The 19,888-nt window shown below is 42.2% G+C and overlaps 1 protein-coding gene across 1 annotated transcript in view; it reads right to left on the minus strand.

Annotated features, from left to right (window-relative positions):
- Nucleotides 1–19,888, minus strand: part of LOC106954827 (microtubule-associated serine/threonine-protein kinase 1) — a gene marked incomplete at its 5' end in the record, with an annotated part of 26,584 nt that continues 6,696 nt past the window's right edge. The window contains 23 exons of the mRNA XM_015044623.1: nt 1–2,944; nt 3,471–3,658; nt 3,748–3,881; nt 3,967–4,089; nt 4,233–4,462; nt 4,783–5,007; nt 5,085–5,314; nt 5,410–5,570; nt 6,443–6,552; nt 6,675–6,797; nt 7,784–7,885; nt 8,374–8,539; nt 10,097–10,229; nt 10,305–10,443; nt 12,461–12,669; nt 12,756–12,832; nt 13,491–13,558; nt 13,656–13,788; nt 14,615–14,716; nt 15,804–16,013; nt 16,921–16,996; nt 18,021–18,181; nt 19,117–19,189. Of these exons, the coding sequence (XP_014900109.1) occupies nt 1,344–2,944; nt 3,471–3,658; nt 3,748–3,881; nt 3,967–4,089; nt 4,233–4,462; nt 4,783–5,007; nt 5,085–5,314; nt 5,410–5,570; nt 6,443–6,552; nt 6,675–6,797; nt 7,784–7,885; nt 8,374–8,539; nt 10,097–10,229; nt 10,305–10,443; nt 12,461–12,669; nt 12,756–12,832; nt 13,491–13,558; nt 13,656–13,788; nt 14,615–14,716; nt 15,804–16,013; nt 16,921–16,996; nt 18,021–18,181; nt 19,117–19,189 (4,774 nt within the window). The remainder of the gene's footprint in view (nt 2,945–3,470; nt 3,659–3,747; nt 3,882–3,966; nt 4,090–4,232; nt 4,463–4,782; nt 5,008–5,084; nt 5,315–5,409; nt 5,571–6,442; nt 6,553–6,674; nt 6,798–7,783; nt 7,886–8,373; nt 8,540–10,096; nt 10,230–10,304; nt 10,444–12,460; nt 12,670–12,755; nt 12,833–13,490; nt 13,559–13,655; nt 13,789–14,614; nt 14,717–15,803; nt 16,014–16,920; nt 16,997–18,020; nt 18,182–19,116; nt 19,190–19,888) is intronic.

Raw genomic sequence — 19,888 nt, forward strand, 5'->3', positions numbered from 1 at the left:
CAAATGCAATGTATTTTATTGAAATTTTATGTGATGGTGTTTTGATGGTTTCGCTGTGGTGATGAATTTCAAGCCCAATAGCGGAACTAGTTATTTGTTTTGCCAACTTTAAAACGTTAAGCACATTTAGTTTCACTTGAATTAAAATTTCCGGACAAACTCTAAAGCTAATTTACTTTGCTGTTTGGTAAACTTTCAGTTGAATAAAGCTTGACTTTTGTCTAAAATCATAATATTCCAGTCAGAGATGGGTACACTAATTTGCTAACACGCTAATAGCGGAGCTCATTTTTTGTTTTTGCTAACTTTGAAAGTGTTGACCACACTTAGCTTCCCTTAAATCAAATTTTGCAGATAAATTCTAAAGCAATAATTTACTTGGCTGTTTTGTAAACATTCAGTTGAATCAAGTTTGACATCTGTGTTGAAGTTTTGGTTATTGACTTAAGAATCCTTCAAGTAGTTAGACATTTATATTTACTACATTATTTACTATAGACATTTACCATATTCACACTGAATAAAATAAAAAAAACTACAGTAGAGAGCAGCATAAATGCTATCTCGAGGTGGATTATAGAACATGCAAATTATAATGTCAAAATTAAATTGGTGCTTGAGGGTTGTAGTCTTTTGAGGACAGACATAATTTAAGGTACAGAAAAATACTAGAAGACAACCTGTCAAATGATTTAGCTCAAAGGACATGACCCAGTCAAAGTACAGACCTAAATCCAATATAGAATTTGTGGCGAAAGCTTTGAAAAAAGTTCAAGGGGCATTTTTTGCAAGGCATTGAAGGCATGAAAACTAACTCTATTGGTGACACATTTTAGTACCTGAACTTCAAAAAAATACAGCATAGAACTAAATAACATCCCTGGAACCAATAGCTGAAATGTGAGTATTGCCCTTTTCTACCAGAATCCCACTTCTACACAGTCAAAAGTCTCCTTGTCAAGTTGAAAGGTTGTTCACAGTGTTTTCTATCTCAAGGTCTGCAGTATATTATTCATCTTCTGTTTAAATAGTCTGTCATTCTCCCTAATCAGACATGCATGAAGACATATGCATTTCTTTTTTAACAATATACACAACATGTTGAGATGAGCATACAGTACATACACAGGTCTACATCAAAACACCATGTGCACATTTTCACAACAGTAGTTGATCATTGTTGACATCTTTTCTACTTATTTTTGATTTGGTGTATTATTTTTTTTATATTTTTGTTCAGGCATTGTTACCACTGCCTCATACAAATTCATATGTTATGTCAGTCTGATGCTACAGTTAAAGGCATTACATGGGGCTGTCTCAGTGTTTCTGAAGCTTTCACATCACGAGTGATGTTTAGCGCTCCGACTGTTACCTTTATCAGAGTGAGCAGTGGCTGTGGTGAAGCCCTGAGCCCCTCGGCGGACCCCTGTGGACGAGGCCTCTGCTTTCCCCGCTGTGCTTCCCTTCTTCTCCTCACTTGACTTTGAGGCGTCTTTCACCTTGCTGCCCTCCTGAGACCCTCCTTTCATGGGACCCAGCACCGTCTTAGCCACACTTGTGAGTTGGGTGACGAAGCTGGTCTTGTCCCCCGGAGACATGGCCCGTAGTTTGCCTGAGCATGGCGAGGCAGAGTTTGAGGGAGGGGACGCTGGGTTTTCCTCCAGGACTTCCAGTTGAGCCTTCTCCTCTTTGACGCCACGGCTGCTGCTTGCTGACTTCTCTGCTCTGTGCCTGGGTGCAGGGTGTGTTTTAGCCAGGGAAGGAACTGGTGGTCCAGGTACTTTGGTCTTCGACGTATCACTTGCCCTGTCGCCTCCACTGATACCTCCTTTATCTCCAGTCTCTGAGCCTATATGCTGCTTGCACTGCTCAGTTGTCAATGTTTTCTGGAGGTTTGCTTTCTCTACACCGACAGTGCTTTTTTCTTTCTCTTCTGTCTTCTCCTGAGTTTTGGTAACATGTAACGCATCTGTCTGCACACTCTGCTGCTTTGTGTCTTGTTGTGGGCTCTTGGATATGTCTGGAGTTTTCTCTCTAGCTTTGGTCTGAAAGTCTGTTGCCTCCAAAGTTGACACTTTTGTACCTAAATGCTTGATCCCAGCGCCTGCTCTGATGTCTGTAGATGTCTTTGTTTCAGCTGCCTTCATACTTCCACTACTCCTTGCAACCTCCTTGAGTGGTGCCTTGCTTGTATCAACACTGGTCTTAGACTCTGTTGGAGGAACTGACCTTACATTTGGCAACCTGGAGAGTTCAGACGCTGACGGAACATCTTTCTCCTTTACTGTCACAAGTGTATCTCTGCTGAGCAGCGATTCCTGCCTCCCCAGCCTCCTCACATGGTTCAGCGATCCAATCTCTGCTCCCATAGGAGGAGAAGGGGAGGAAGATGAGGACGGAGAGGGTGGAGCAGGTCCATTCTCTCCTTCTATCTCCAGCAAACTCTGCAGACTGTGTTCGCAGTGGAAGGACTCTCTCCTGTAGTCCCCGTGAGACACCTCTAAGCTATGCTTGCGCAGCGACACTCCTCCGGTTAAAGGGGAAGGTGACGACGATGACGAAGAGGAGGAAGGTAGGATGGGCGCCCCGAGCTTTTCCGCAGACTGTACCCGCTGCAGCAGGGGAGACCTGGGCGGCTCAGCACTTTTGGGACGAGGACGGGCGACTGGAGGTGAGGAGTGCAGCTTGGCAGGGAACATTTGGGTGGTGTTGGAGCTCCCCACCGTGTGGCCCGAAAGAGGCGGAGGGGAGGAGGTGGTGGGAGACGGGGTGTGAGCCAGAGGGGATAGCGGGATGTTACCGGCGGATTTGCAGCGTGCCGAGCGGTATTGGCGATGAAGTTTGGGGGACAGGCCATGCAGGGAGCTGGGCCTCATGTGGTGGGAAGTCGCTGGAGAGTTGGGAGTGCTTGATGCCGGAGAGCTGCTCTGGGATGACGTACCTGAGGACACAGTTATGTCATCACTGTCTCTGATACTAAGACAGTAGGTGCGTCTTAATTAACAATATCGTTAAGCATTGTACAGTAACTCTATGATTTTGCGACTGCCTTTGTGAGTTTTTGGAATCAATTTCACTGACTTTGTGGTGCTTCTTTAGGAATATTTGCAAGAAATTTTGTGATGCAAATGTTTTGATCTTGGACTTGACATCAAGTAAGGCTGAGTGTAGTAGAAGTAAGAAGTACTGCCATCTGTAGGTCGGAGTTTGCAGCCTCTAGCTGTATTTCCATTGACCATATAATTGTGCAATTGGACATTTCGAAAATAAATTTGCTTAATTTTGAAAAAACTCATTTTTTAATAAAAAGTTTTGCCAATAGGATCAGGTGGGCTTTCTTGGTCGTATCAAAATTTATTTTTTTCACAAAACTGTCATGGAAATACTTTTTTCACATCATACGAGCTATATGATAAACAACTGGATGATGCTGGTGGCTTTATTTTACAGACAGTTGTCTTACTAACCCAGATAAGGGGATTCCAGAGTGGAACGGTAGCTCTGCGTGGGGGAGCGGGCAGAAAAGCTGTGGGTAGGGGACCCAGGCAGGCTGTCTCCAGATGAAAGTGAGCGATTTAAGGATGAGAGGCTCCGGCTGGTGTGGAGCAGGTTGGACTGCTTTGTGATTTTCCTGAAGAGTGAGCTTCGTTTCTTACTGAAAAATAAACAAAAAAAAAGAGCAATAAGGTGAGTGAAGCCTCCTAGTAGAGTTAGAGAAAACAAATCTGTTTTTTGAGGACGCACTCTTGGCCCTCCTTGACTCCGGTCCTTTTGCTGCGGCGTGCCATTTTAGATTTGTAGCTGGACTTGCGGGCTGGCCCCACCTTTATGGAGGTGTTCTCAAAGGGAGTAGTTGCAACTGTAACTTTGTTTCCACTCTGTGGATTGCATATATTTACATATTTTTTAAAATCATTTATTACACAAGCAAAGCATTTCCTTCCAAATGTGGTTTTATTTTACCTTCAGGATGAGCTCCACTACTTCTGTATGGACTAGGCCATGGACTGACTCCCCGTTTACGTGAGTTATGAGGTCTCCAGCTTTCAGTCCAGCCTCCTGAGCAGGACCTCCATCTTCAACATGCTGTAAAGAAGTGGATAGTGTAACATAAATGATCTCTAATAAATGTAAATACCTTTTCGATGCTTCAACCTTTTTTGCAATTTGCTACAGTGCAGCCACAAACCCAAAGGATTTTATGTGGGTTTTATGCTACCCACTCTTACCCAGACCATGTGATGCACGCTGTAAACGTCACTGTCTCCTATGTAGACCCGGATCGCCCGGAGGGTGAAGCCATACTTCTTCCCGGAGCGGTGGATGGTGATGGGAGAGTGCAGGACGTTCACCATGGGACAGAAGTCTCTGCTTGGAGACGAGTCGCGGGAGGACGGGTTGGACGACAGGGAGCGAGGAGACATGGGGCTGGGCAGCGGGGATGCACCATGCTGCTCCACTGAAGTGTAGCAAAAAAGAAATGGGGAGGGAAGTTTGACCAGCATGTATATACGCTGATTAACAGCAATAAGACCCGCCTCCTAGCTCTGATTGGTTGTTTCTAGTTACCGCTGGAAGAAGGCAAAGACGTTAAATTTTTTTTTCATAGATTATCTGTCTCATGCCATATTGTCATAATATAGAGTTAGTTTAACAAACATGAATTAATATTTTTTGTAAATGTTACATTCAGCAGCTTTAAGGTTCATTAATGGTATTTTTTATAAAAAAAATTTCTTTAAATTCTCCTTTTAATCTCAAAGTGATGTGAAGCTTCACCTGCTGGAATGATGACAGACAGAGCAGTGGCCGACGCAGACTTGATGACTTTAGTTCCTGGTCGCGAGTTTCGCTTGTCTCCTTCGGATGAGAGCTGCTGGTGTCGAACCCTCCGCAACACCAGGTCCGTGGTGGCCCCACGGGGCCCCTGGAGATCAGGAAGACCCAGACTGCTCACGCTGCCTGGCAGCGGCAGCGATGCGTCGGCAGGTCTCAAAAGTTTGTCTAGGACAAAGCAGAACCATGAAACCAAACGGCACATAGATGCTCCAGGAACTTACCCGCTGCAGTGTGGCCCCTACCGTCTTTTAGGAGCGTCCTCAGGTCTCCGTGGGAGGGGATGGCCCCTTCCAGGGAAGCGCCCCTGGTCTTGACGGGAGGCTGCTTCCCTGGACCCAGCGGCTCGGCGTCCAGCTCCTGAGGTGAGGCGAAGCGGCTCATATCCATCAGGGCGGAGAAACGCCTGCGAGCCCCAGACGGCGGGCTGGAGTCACTTTCAGTGAAGAAGGACTCTGAACAGGATAGGCGCTTCCTAGAAAGGCAAGGCGACCACACTTAGAGCATCAGCAGCAGATGGCAAAATATACATAAAAAATTAAAATGTAATTTGGTCGTTTTTTTGTGTACATTTCTGGTGAATTTGTCCTCCAGCTCTTGTCTCGTAGGGTGACGCTTCCCAAGCTTTCTCTCTTGGCTACCCGATCCTCCCTGGGAACTTTGTGCTCCCGTAGAGTCACAGTGTGTGGTTTGTGCTCCAGCTGGGACAGATGCTCCATACTGCTGTACACCTGCAGGGTGGTGCAGCAACCCGGTTAGAGGATTAGAAATTAACAGAAAATCTGGTCAGAATATTTACATCCTCTCATTATATTAATTTTAGCCTTTTTAATGTTTTCCTCAAACTTCTACACACAGACTCAAATACATATACTCCTAAAAATAGAGTATTTATATATCTGAGAAATTCACAACCATCTGTATGGTGGGATGTTTGACAATTTTTCTTAACAAAAGGAGTTCATTTAACTTAACAATTTTTCTGGCACACATTTGTAATTTAAGTACAGTTTGGAACTTTTTTTTTTTTTGAAGATTTTTTTTGGCTCTAGTGGCCTTTATTTGATAGTTAATTGACAGGAAGGTGGGTAATGGGAGAGGGGGAAGACATGCAGTGAGGGTCGCCAAGGCCGGGAATCGAACCTGCGACAACCGCGTCGAGGACTAAGGCCTCCATATGTGGGTTGTGCTTAACCCCTGTGCCACCACAGCATACGCCTCAGTTTGTAACTTTTTAATAGAATTGTGAATTGAGTCATTCCAGAAGCTTCTCAACCTGTTTTGACCTCTTCAAAAGTAGTTTTGATTTACATTTTAGGGATGTGCTCAGATAGACACTAGGCGGTGCACCTGCCCTGTTTCCTCTGGACACAAAAGGTGCCCTTCTGAAATCATTATTTTGTTGTTTTCTTTTCTGGTGAATTTGATAGTCTCTATAACAAGTGCCCCACATATTTCTAGTTTTGCTTGACAAGACACCATCACCCGAAACTGTACTTGTCTATAGAAGAGGAATAGGGACACCGAAAAAGAATTCTGATTTTAAAGCTCACAACGAGTGGACGCAAACATCTAACCGGCACTGGTTCTGATGGGTTCAGACCTTGCTGAAGCGAGGGGAGCAGGACGAGAAGCGATGGATCTCCACTGGCTCATCGTCGTTGGTGTCATCTTCGTCGTAGGACTGGACGTGATGGTAGCGTTCCGACCGAGCTGGGGACGAGAAGGAATTAATTTCACTCGACTCTTCTACCAGTCTGATGATCCGTTTCAGCAGACTCTCAAACTTTCGACTTGAATCCCACTTTTCCAGGAATGCCACGGGATGAACTTACTGTCAAAATAACTGGTATCTTCTTCTGACTCCAGGTGAGGGATGAACTCAGCTTTCTGTCTCAGCAGGCTGTTCCAGTCCACTTCTGCAAAGAATGAGTGCTGCTTGACTTCAAAAGCACCACCTGCAGGGCATGGGGAGGGAAACGCAGGAGAAGACGGACAGTCAGGTAGGCGCAGGCTGCGGCCCTGAAGCCTGCAGGCTGACTCTGACCCCAACAGAAGCTGACTTGTCTGACTAAACTCAGGTGACATCAGAAATACACGACGACAGCCCGTCTGGGTTTAAGGTACCCAGCAGGTACTTCCTGTGGCAAATGGTGTTCCATTTGCTGAAGCTAGTGTACATACAACACAGTCTGAAAGCACTGTACTACAAAATGCTGCAGTAACAACATTCAAACCCCAAAGCGTACGTTGGACTTTCAATCAGAATATGAGCGAAACAGACGTCATATTTCCATTCATTTGATTCAAGCGTGTTTAAAGGTGTGTTGACATCAGGAAAGCCCTTTGGTCCGCTTGTTTAGTTTAGTTTGGACCAAAAGCAGACTTTATTATTTTCATTTTGTGCAGTTTGCTTTCACATTGTGCTATTTTGCAAGCAGACCATAAACAAAGCAACAGATACAACAACTAAAATGTTGTAAATGTTGTAATTGTCTGTAAACAAAACTGTCCTTCAAAAAAAGGATTTCATTACGATCACTACATGCTGTAGCAGCGTTAGCGACACTAAAGGAATCATTTTTACCAGAGATCCCAGCAACGGTGGCTCATGAAGTGAATAAGACGTATGTTTCCTGTATTTGGCTCAGATAGAGGTAGATTTGTTCACCAGAAGCGAACCGCACCAGAGTTCTTTTGAAAGCGGACCGAGACCACCTGAAAAAGTGCGTCTTGGTCCGATCGTCTGGTCTACACTTGAATCCACTTCGGTGTATTTGCACCAGCACAAAAGGTCCAGACCAACGGAGGGAAACCATTTAAAGCTGACCAAATGTGCCAGGTGTGAAAAAGCATCGAAAAGCTGCATGACTCAATCTGAGTTTGAGTACTTCATCGAGACCATGGAGTTAAAGCTGAGTGTTTGGAGTGGAAGGTGCCTGACCTGTGCCCAGTCGCACCAGAGGATTGGTCTGCAGCAGAGAGGAGATCAGGTGCTGGGCATCCACAGGAAGAGCCTCGTCTCCATCTGGCCACACTATGTCATCTGCAACGAAGCAACATGAGGACAAGTACAATTTACATTCAGAGAGCATGGATTAGATCCACATGGAAGACATATGATAACGTCAACAGCTGCGTTTCCATTCAGTGTATAATTGTGCAATTTGAACATAAATTTGCTTAATGGAAACATGGCAATTTTGAATAAACCCTTGTTTTTGGATAGTTTTGGTTGTAGGATGAGGTGTTTGTTTTTGGTCATATCAAAACTGGTTTACACTTCTTACAATTGAATATTGCCACTAGCGCAAACCACAAACAAGAAGACGACAGGAAGTAATTGGAGGATGATGTTTTTTAATAACTTATCACGTGAATACTCGTTGTCACAAGTGATTTTGATCCAGTTTCTCAGTGAATGGAAACACCACAATTGCGAGATTGTGTTTTTTCCGACATCAGTAGAATATCGACAAAGTTTTGAGCATATCTGCAATGGAAGCGCAGCTATGGAGACGTGGGATCCCTCGCCTGTGATGACTTGTCCAAACAATTCCTCCGGTGTGTCTCCAAAGAAAGGCACGCAGCCCACCAGGAACTCATACAGGATGATGCCCATTGCCCACCAGTCCACTGGCTTCCCATAACCCTGACGCAGAATCACCTCCGGAGCGATGTACTCCGGGGTTCCACACACCTAAAAGAGGAACAAGACTCCACTGAATCAGTTATTACCTTATTTTGTGACAGTTCCTGTCAGTCTTGCTTTACTGTTATTGGTGTGTGCATTTCCTTCAACCTGTCTCTGACTAATATGTTGTGGTAGAGGTACAGCACCTACAGAAGCGTAACGTCTGGTCAAGTAAAATCCCCTCGCAGATGCCAAGACTAGATCAAAGCCCCCTGGTGTGCGTTTCCACGTGCAGATGGGCGCGCGTTGAGCGCTAACAGATTTTATTTGGCTGCAGCATGGGAAATAATGAGGCGTTCAAAGCAGGAGCAGAGAATAAAAGAACATAAAGCCGCGCTTAAAAGAGACGGCGTGTGATTGTGACGGCTGGCGGAAATACTGCTCTATTGTTCCGCCCGCCGCTAAAGGTCTCATTTTATCAGGCTTTCAGATATGCCTGCCACACAATGAGAGGGGAAAAGCTTTTCACAGAAAAAGGAAGACATCAAAGCATCCCTCATGTTTAAAGTTTGATTGGACCGCATTGAACCCCTGTGCTGTTGGCAAAATAACAGAAATGGCAGTTACATTGTGAATTTGAGTTATATTTTTTAAAGGAGCAGGCAACTCTTTTGAGTTTTATATCATGTTATAATGTTATTCTCTTGTCAGAACCACACCTGGATTACTGCCTGGATTATCTCATGCGTGTTTGAGGAATCCTTTAATTTCCCATGGCAACCATTTAGCTGTGCACAACGCCTGCTTGGATGTAGCTCCGCCTTCAACGTGCAGCTCCTCCTCTTTTTGAGGCACAGCTAATGGTTAACGGGAGGCCTCACAGAGCAGCCCTCCAGTTTGACTCCCCCACTCAACTCCTTCAGACTAGCCTCCAGCAATTAGCAAACATCTGGCTTACTTCTCAGTGAAATGGTGGTAAAAACGTTGTTGAAGGGTTAATACAGGAGCCATGTTGTGATGACTTCCTGAATGTGGAGTTTTAGAAAGCAGTTTTTAAAGAGGCCCAATTTCAAGGCGTTAAATCAGGAAGTAAAATTTCTCTTAAGTCATAGATGACATATACAGCATTTTTATAATGACTAAAGGTAACAGAGTTACTTAATTATGCTATGAAATGGCACTATGTGCCAGGAAAACACATAACATAACCCCTTTAAGTGTTGCAGAATTACTCATATTCCTTCTGGATTTTCCTTTTTTTATATGAAACCTTAAAAATGGATAAAATGGTTTTTATTGGATTATATTGTGCACCAGTGAAACATTGGTAGGATTTTCTTTGTCTTTCTTTTAATTTTTTTCTTTTACAAATGAACTTCTTTAGCTTTAAGAAAATTACAAAGAAGTGGACTAGTTATGTGACTTCCCAGGCAGCTGGTTACACTTCACTTTATTTCAGAAAAAGGGAATTCCCCCTTCAAACACAAGGATTTTACACATATGAGATGGACAAATTAACATATTTGTCAGTGGGATGATATAATTTGTTTTACATACTGGTGCTGCTTCATGTGAGACAGATTCTACCCCTCTCCATTTCTCTCTCCATTTCTCTACACATACCTGTTTATCCAAAAACTCCCGTGTGTCCTTCTCTATGTGCCCTTCATACAGGTTGGTGGTCAGACTCATCAGGCCGATCTTAGACAGACCAAAGTCAGTCAGCTTGATGTGACCCATTGACGTTATTAGGAGGCTGTGAATAGAAACCACACAATGAAGCATCTTAAACACTTCGGCAACGTTTCGAGGTGAAGCGACTCCACCTCACTTGTCAGGCTTGAGGTCTCGGTGGACGATGCCGTAGTTGTGTAGGTACTCTAGGGCGAGGACGGTCTCTGCGAAGTACATGCGCGCCATTTCCACAGGCAGAGCCCCGATGTTCTTCAGCAAAGTGGCACAATCCCCTCCTGCAAATAGAGAACCCGGAGTGTCTTCAGTCTGTCTCAGGGCGTTTTCACACCTGGTACTCCCGTAGACTCGGTTCGATCGGAGACTAAAGTTACAACACTTGCTACAGTTTCAGTTGCTGTGGTTCACTTTCACTCTGCACTGTGTCAAACGAAGCAAACCCTTTGAAGAATCTGCTCCCCTCCTCACCTGTAGTGGCGCTGCACCAAGAACCACTGAAGTAAACAACAGTAAAACCTCTGAAGAAGACATGAGTGAAACTTCCTTCTTCATGAAATGAAAAAAAAAAAAAGGAATAGCTTCAGATTTTATTGGTTGTAGGATTTCTCCTTTGCGATCCATTTCTCCTGCTGGCGCTAGACTCACACGTTTGTTTTTGTTGTATTTACCCAGAATGCCATGTGCTATTGTCCCCTTCATGCTTTTGAAGACATCTCCAGTCCGGTTGCATCGACATATTAACTTGTACCACTTCATAGTTTACTTTAATAGAATCAGGACCTAGGTTTGCAGGCGGACCAGAGTTTGTTTTAAGAGTTAGCATATGCATTCACACCTCTTAAAATGAACTGGACTTTCTAGGCAAACAGACAAGAGTTTGCCAAGAAAACTCTTGTCTGTAGCACAATCCCCTCCTTTATGCCTCCCACCTAAGAGAAAGTGCAACAGTCTGAATGCAGGACAGAAAAGTGAGCAATTATTAATCTATAAGTGAAGATGGCTGCTCTGTGAGTCAGCCTGCATGGATGGCTCAGGGACATCCGGTACATTATCTGGTGTTCAGACGTTAATCACCCAGACAATCACCTGTGAACGCAATGGAAAAACTGCTCACTTTTGTGGGCAGAGGTTGGAACAGCTGTTGGCTCATTTACAGGCAGTAATAAAATAGCAGAACTATAAAAGCCTGATGAGGATTTGTCTGGAGGTCTTAATCTGCCCGGCAACGCTTCATAAAATGCCTCCAAAAAGTGAGTATGCCGTTTCAACTTTTCCACATTTTGTCGCATTATAAACATAAGCCTTTAAGGTATTTATTGTTTTTCCCTCCTTGACTAACAAAAATAGTGCATAACTGTGATTCCTAAGAAGAAACATATAGGAAGTTACAAAATCAAAACTTAACAGCAATAATTTAGGTTATTTAGCCTCAAAAGAGAGAGAAAAAAAAACTAGGGTTTATTTTTCAGTCATATTTTCAGTGTATTTGATTAGCTTGCTGACTAAATATTTAGTTTGAAGCTAAATATGTGGAGTGAAATATGTAGTTTCAAACCTTTTATTAAACCTAGAGCTAAATATAAACTACATATTTAGTTTGGTAGCTAAATATTTAGTTTGGAACTAAATATATAATTTGTTAATAAAAAACTTAGCTTGCTAACTGAGTATTTACCCTGAATCCCTGAGTTTTATAAATGTATGTATAACATTGCGAAAAATGGACTTGTAAAATGTATCTCTTATTTTTTCTGCTAATCCAGGCTCAATGACCCAAATTATTGCTGTTAGGTTTTGACAGTGTAATTGTATAAACAGCACCCAATAAAACATGTATGACTTTCAAATTTTCCTTAACAATTAAAGCAAAGTTACTCAGCAGGCTACAAGTATTTATTTTTTTTCTTTCAGCAGTCAGTCGGGTAAAAAAAGATAACCAAAATATTTTAAAATATGCTGAAAACTACATGTAATTTCTCTTTCACCTCACAGTTAAGTGTATATCTGTTGAGCTATTGCATAAAATCTAACTGATAATTAATTTGGTTTCATGTGGTTTTTATATGTATTACAGTATATGAATGGATAGTAAAGACACATCTACATGTCTGAAACAAATTGGTTCCTCCCTAAAAAGGAGGACCCATAGGAAACCCAGAGTTTCCTATGGGTTGAAATTTTAGAGACAAATTCTGAAAAGCTTACAAATAATTTATAAGCTAATTACAAACTAGATTTCTTTCTCAGAGGCGTCCAAACGCTGGTACATCCAGGTCTCCGTCTCCAAGCGCTCACCTTCCACGTACTCCATGACCATGCAGAGATGGCGGCGCGTTTCGAAGGAACAGAACATGGAGACGACGAAGGGGTTCTCTGCAAATGTCAGGATGTCCCTTTCCACAAACGCCTGCTGGATTTGGTTCCTCAGGATCAGGTTCTGCTTGTTGATCTTCTTCATGGCAAACCGCTGGCGTGTCTCCAAATGACGCACCAAGTACACGGCGCTGGTTCACATGTAAACACACACATGCCTGGTTCACGTCTGTCTAAGGCAGACAGACTACAGAGGATGCTACGTTGAGCTGCTTACCCGTACGCTCCGTTACTGATCAGCTTGATGGTCTGGAAGTCTGCTTCTCCTGGAGGTTTTACTGCTCTGATCTTTCCCTGTGGATCACAGAGGAGCAGCTGCTGTGATGGATGGGATTCAGGCTGAGCAGATATTATTTGGATAAATGCTAAAAATGTTGATTCAGAATGTAAAAAAAAACAAAAACTTTTTTTTTCAAGTTGGAAGCTTTCCTAATGCTGAAAGGAAAGCCCAGAGTGATCCAGGTTTCTGAATGCCAGCAGGAATTAGCTTAATTGGTTGCTTCCATGCATTAGGAAATGGGGCAACGGGGCACTAAAGTAAATCAAACAGGTCTGAGGGAAATAAAAAGAGAGGAAATTCTAGAACAGATGCCTCTTTTTGATGTATTAGCCTCTTCATGCAAAATGCTTCATGAATGCAAAAGTAGTTTTCCCAGCAACCCTTCGCTGTATGGAAATGTGAGAAGTGTCTGAAAGGGAATGTTGTTAGGAAAAGTATGGAAAGACTGGTTAAGATAAGGAAACATGTTTCAATTTACAGAGTTTAATACTAATAATTGAACAGTTATCATCCATCCATCCATCCATCCATCCATCCATCCATCCATCCATCCATCCATCCATCCATCCATCCATCCATCACTAACTCGACCTCCCTCCTCCTGATCTTCAGCAGGTCCTCCAACACAAGGAGGCGCTGTTCTGTAGAACTGAGGAAACATCTTGGTCTCACCTCTGTGGAGTCGTCTGTTTCAGGGGTCACTGGTCCCTCACTGTCATAACTTTCCAGGTTCACCATGTCTGATAACAGACAAGTCAGTGGTCAGTCATTCTCTTTCCAAACTGGGGATTTTTTTTAATTTACTTTTATTTTTTTTACAATCTTTTGGTCCCCAACCTTCTATCGGGTCCCTCGTCAGTCCCAGCTGGCTGATGATGTAACGGGGAATGTCAGTTTTCATCAGATGACCCTCCTTGGCGTGGTCCTCCGCTGCCTCCAGGAGATGGTAAAACTCTTCTGGGTTAAACTCCTGGGGACCAGAGCTGTTCGATAAGCTGCTGTAAACTTGCAGACATTTTTTCATTCTGTCTATAATATCACCAAGGAGTGACAAATTCAAAGCTTTCTCAAATCAATTTAGGGATTGAGCTTCCTGTAAAGTTATATAGTTTATCTTAAATGTATCCAAATCCCCTGTGAATTTAGCCCAGAGCTCAAATTATGAGGGATAACTTCATGTAATTGAAGAGATAAATATTGGGGGTTTTTAAATTTATTTTTTCAGTTCATTATTACGATTTGAAATGCCTCGCCAACACAAACGGCTCCGCACAAATGCGCCAATGCTAATAAGTCACGAGCGTGTGATTTGCGTGATCAATTCGTCTCCGCGTTGTCGCTCTTTTTCGTCTGCCAATCCGAAACCAATCTGGCATGGAGCGCCGTCCTGCAGGGCTGCAGCGTTGAAATACAGTCAAACTGCGCTCCATGGATAAACCCACGCCTCGAACCACGCAGCAGTCACGGCCCGACCGACTCAGACTGGAAAGCAGCCAATCAGCAGGTCTGCTGGAATTAGCTACACGGCAGCAAAACAAATTTTAATCTAAATGCAAATGTCTTCTCTGGCAGCACAAACAGCCTTCCACCTATGGTGTTCCCCCCCGTTTTTGATTTTCCAAAGCCTCTCCTCTCCTCGTGCGTAATAGATTAGGGTACTTAAAAACTTGTAATGGGCTTAGAAATCAACACACGTGCTCGTGTTTATTTCGAGAAAAAATCAATTTCCACCTCGAGTCTCGGCCGACGCCTTGTAAAGAAAAGTCTTTAGATCATCGCGGTTAAATGAAACTCACCAGACACTCCAGGAGCCTCGCAGGTCGGGAAATGATGATTAGAAGCTTCTTCACCAGCTCCGTCACAAAGGCTACTTCAGAGCTTTCAGAGCGCTTGAAGGCCTGGCACACAGAGACAGAGAGAGTGGCACAAACACGCTAATGTAGAGTTAAAAACAGCAGTCTGTGCAAAGGGAAGAAAAGAAAGGGAAGATCAAACACGAGGGATGAAAAGAAATGCAAAATAACAGCAAAAGAGAAAGAGTTACGGTATGTGGACTTTGCGGAACGGTGAGATCTTCAAATTGTGCATCACAGTTTAAAATATGTGCAGCTGAGAGCAGATTAGAATACCCCAAATAAAACGTGTGGAAAACATGCAAAAAAAAAAACAAAAGGAAATCAGGAAGGTGGCAAAAACTTTTTCGCGCCACTGTAACTGCATGACAATCCCATATTTTCCGTATTTTTTATTAGCAAGTGAAAAAAAGAATATAAACAGATCATTTATTTTCTATAATGCCATATTAGGGCCATTGTAGATGTATAAAAAAGAAGCAAACTTCTGCCAAAAAAATCTCAGAAATCCTTGAGAAAAAACTCGGAAACTTCCAAAAGTCAAAAACTTTTTCTCTAGCAAATTTTCAACTTTTCAAACTCACAAATTTCCATGTTTTTTTTCTAGAAAACTTATGAAATTAATCCCAAAATATCTGAATTTTTTTCTACGGAAATTTACAATGACCCTAATACGCCATTGTACTTTTCCACTTTGTAGTCACTTTGTGTTGCTCTACAACACAAGATCCTTGTATGTACATGAAAGTTTATATTTGTAACATTACAAAATGAAACCGAGTAAAGAGCGCTTCTGCAAAACACCCAAAAAGATCTGTTCTTACTATCAATCAATCAAATTTGATTTGTATAGCACATTTCAGCAGCAAGGCATTTCAAAGTGCTTCACATAATTAAAATAAAAACAGCATGTGACATTGAATAAACAGTGAGAAAGAGAAAGATTTTGAAAAAAAAAGATAAAAAAAGATAAAAACATTAAAACCTGTGCCTCTTTTAGGACTTCAGTTAAACGTCGTTTAACTGGGACTCCAACCAATCGGACTTTAGCAATTTTAAAATTCACTTACGTTTCTGTCGTTATCGTGTTAGTTGAAACTAGCTGCATGCCAGTGGATTATTTTGAACTCACATCATGAAGCAGCTTCTCCAGGTTCTCCTGCAGTTCAAAGAAGTAGACCGAAGTGATGAGACCCTCACGTGATTTGGCCAGGCAGTCTCTGGCCAACTCGGCGATCTGGTGATGGATGAAGCTGAGGACTCCGTCGGCCAGAGGAAGAACGCTCTCGGGCGAGAAGGCGTGGGTGAACTCAGCCAGCCTCTCCTCCATCTGCGCCGTGGCCTGGCCACAACGATCAGAGAAAGAGAGAGAAACGTGGAGAATAACAAGCGGAAAGATTAATGACCCAGGATATGGCTTAAAAAAAACAAAAAAAAGATTATTTCATATAAACTAGCAAAGCATCATTGTGATGATTTTACTGTGCCGTATTGCGGCTGATTTTATTGCGATGTCTGTTTGTGCTAATCAACTTTTATGTAAAAGAAACCAGAAAAATAAAACATTTCTATTACTGTGTGGTTCAGTGTGATTTTTATCACGGGAAAAGCTTTCGGCTCACTTCCTCCTGACGTTGACCTCAAGCAGAAAGCAAGAGACAGGAAAACCAAACAGTTCAGAGCTACACAATGTTCACAGGGGCGGCCAGTAAAAAAATGTATGAGGACACAGCTAAAAAGTTTGAAAAGAATGTATAAAATCAATATTTCTTTCTTCATATTACTGAATTTTTTTAAATTGTATTTTTTAATTGTGTAAATATTTATTGGGTTTTACGGTTACAGTATGTCTTGATTAAATAAGATGACTCTATATGACTTCAGCATTGTTCTCTGAGGGGGGAAACATTTTTTAAAAGGGAGCCATGGCCCCCACAGACCCTGTTTAGGGCACACCACTGCCAACCCGTGAAAGAGAGCAAACTTAATATTCTCCCTGAACAAGTAGCAAGTGATGCTTAATCATATTAAGCATCACTTAATATGATTTTATAGAGTTTTATCAGAGGCTCAGCTCCCATCACTGGATGCCTGACGTTCCGGCAGGAAGGACGTGTTTTATAGGATTTGTCATACTGAAATTGTGCCTTATTGCTTTAAGATAAAGCAATTACTTTGGAGCACAACCAAGTACAATTGGTTTTATTCTTAGTGAAAAAGAAATGTGTCGTGAAATACGCGAGAGTTACCTTTGGGAACCGTTCTTTGTACACATGGTTCATCATGACGATCTCATTGTCATAGCAGGAGGAGGAGCGTCCCGGGCTGGAAGAGGGAAAAAACACCTCAAAATATTACCACATTTTAAACAGAAATGCACTGAAAAACAAATATATATATATATATATACATTATATATACATCTCAGTTTTCCAGGTTTTCCTGTTCAAGAAGGTTAAAAAAAGTCATTTTGTATCAAACATAATCTGGAAATGTTAACTAGAAACTGGCTGAGCTCCAGTGGAAGGATAATTCACAGTTCTAGAGAGCAGGCTACATGCTAGCTTGGTTTTATCCAAATGTCCATCGCTGTGTTTTTAAAGTGAAATTTGCCGCTGAGCTCACCAGTCTGACTCTCCTTGCTCATCTTTTCAGTCGAGTTTATGACTCTGCACTGTTGACCGCAGTACAAGGCCCTTCAGTGCGCTGCTTTGAACTAAGTCAAACTTAGAGGCTTTAGGTCAGAATAAGTCATCTGCATTTTAACAAGTTAAACGTTTTAGATTAATTACATGCTTTAACGCTTTAACACTGACAGCCCTAATATATGTAAATATGTCTGAATTTATGAAGAAGAATATACAAAAATATTAGTGTCCAGATGTGGAAAGCTGATAAAGTGGTATCCCAAAAGGTTTCCAGACTTGGCAAAATGTCGTTTTACAAAGTACTGACTTTTAGGGACATACAGATTTTCATTTGTAAAGAAAATACACACAAAAAAACCATCCATCATTTTCCTGTCACTATACAAGGATGCAACAGTCTGTTGGTCTGGCACATAAAAAATCCCAATAAAATCCACAGAAGCCCGTGATTCACTGTCAGCATCAGAGTCCAGGGAAGTTTAGGGTGATGATTAGCAGTCGCAGCAGAGTTTCGCCTCGTTAGCATTCTGACGTCAGTTGCTACTGGCAGCTAGCCTTGACAGAAGTAAACAAGCACCGCTCTCCGTTTCTTAACAGCAAGACAACTTAGCATTCTGTTCACTCCGGAACGTTATTGAGGAAAGAGAAACAAACCGGACGGGAGTGTTTTTGGCAGCGGACCGCTGTCTCTATCTGCTGACCTGAGGCTGCGGGAGCGCGGGCGCATGTGCGGGGAGCAGCGGCCCCCATCGTCGTCCGTGATGCTCTCGGTGCTGCCAAAGTGCTTGGATAAGAAGTGGAGCTCGTCCATGGTGGGCTGGGAGGGCAGCTGGTGCAGCCGCTCCTGAGAGGAGCTGGACGACTGGATGGACAGAGAAGAAGAAGAAGAAAATGGAGGAAAAAGAGGGTAAGAGTTGGCAGAACACGACGTAGCCCGAACTGGAGAGATTAGAGAAATGACGTGCCAGAAAATGAGCGACATCAACAGTTCTATGAAGGAGGCAAAATAAACGAGGCTTTGAAAGGTGTATAATTACAGCGTCTGTAGCCCCACAGCAGGATGACAGACCGCAGCTGAAACGTTAATGAAGTCTTCCTGCGAGCCTCAGAGCTGACCTCACAAATCTGTCCATCACCAGCCTTTATATTTATATAGCTGATTTGTTCGGCCTCATCTGCATCTGATGAGGCTCTTGGCGATGAGAAATTATTCGCCAAGAGCAAATAATTTCGCTCTTGGCAAAAGGAGCACATGTAGGAATCGAAGATGATAAATGTCACGTTCTTTGTGGAAACAGAATTGAAAAAACTGATCAAATAAGAACTGAATGTTCTTCGTCTCAAAAACAGGCCGTTTTAGCTAAAGATCACCAGAGAACCATTTTGGATTTTCATATCCTCCTTGACTACCAGGAAAAAAAATATTGTCCAATCACCATTTTTTTAAAATCCCACATTCTTTGTAAGGTAATAAAAGGTTTTATGCACTTACTTTGTCTCGTCCCATAAAATGTGTTATTACTGATGAACACAATTTTTATGTATTAGAAAAAGATACGTACAAAAGTCCCACCCCTTCACATGTGGTATCATTGAAAAGCCCTAAATGTCCTCTCCAGATACCAAAAGGAATTAATTCAGTAGAATGCAGGGGGTGGGAGATATTCAAGTTTAGAAATGTCCTCTACAGAGGACAAAAATGAACTACTGGTAGTCAGGAGGATATGGGATTCTAAGCTGGAATTTCAATTTGAGCAACTGGAATGTGATGGGTTAGGAAGGAGAAAAAGTTATTACCGTGGAGCTGGGAGTGTTGGTGCCATATCCAGAGGAGGGTAAAGAGGCCAAAGACCACCTCCTCCCATCCGCTCTGCAGGGAACACAAATATCTGTCAAAACTACAGCCAATTACAACCTTAGTTAAACGTTGGGATGCACACCAAGTACAGGATAACTGCACTGAAATGTTTTGGAAATAAAAAGGTTTGTTTTCAGATTTTGGATTCACCCACTTTGTTGCACTTGTAGCTGTGAGCGTTAGACATAGAGACGGAAAGTTTGACTAATTCGTCTTTTGAAAATAAATCAGATTGGATGTAGATTATTCATTTTCAGGTCATTGTGTGTCTATTTGCTGATCAGATTAAATCTGAAGGCAATTTGTTCCATTGAATTAACAGGCTAAAAGTGTCATGGGATTTTTTTTTTTTTTAAACAAACATTGTATCAATTTTACGGAGTCCCTAAAGGGGAAATTGAAGGAAAAAAACAAACAAAAAACTTTCTTGTATGCAAAGATAGTTTATGTTGCAAACCAGAAAGTATCTAGTGAGCTAAACAAAGTTTTTTTTTTTTCTTGTGTTGTCCCTTTAGGGATGCCGCACATTTTTATCTGCTCTCTTTTGCGTTGCTTTATCACAGAAAAAATAAATACATTATTCTAGCAATACGTTTATATTTTGTTCTAAAGTCTGTGTTATCTGAAATGATATGATTTTAACCTAAATTAACACCTCAAGTCTAAAAAAAAAAAAAAAAAAAAAAAAATAAAATTTTAAAAAACCCCAAA

This window comes from Poecilia latipinna, unplaced genomic scaffold (assembly GCF_001443285.1).
Source record: "Poecilia latipinna isolate Pla-1442-1.1 unplaced genomic scaffold, P_latipinna-1.0 Scaffold683, whole genome shotgun sequence".
In the NCBI taxonomy this organism is placed as follows: domain Eukaryota; kingdom Metazoa; phylum Chordata; class Actinopteri; order Cyprinodontiformes; family Poeciliidae; genus Poecilia; species Poecilia latipinna.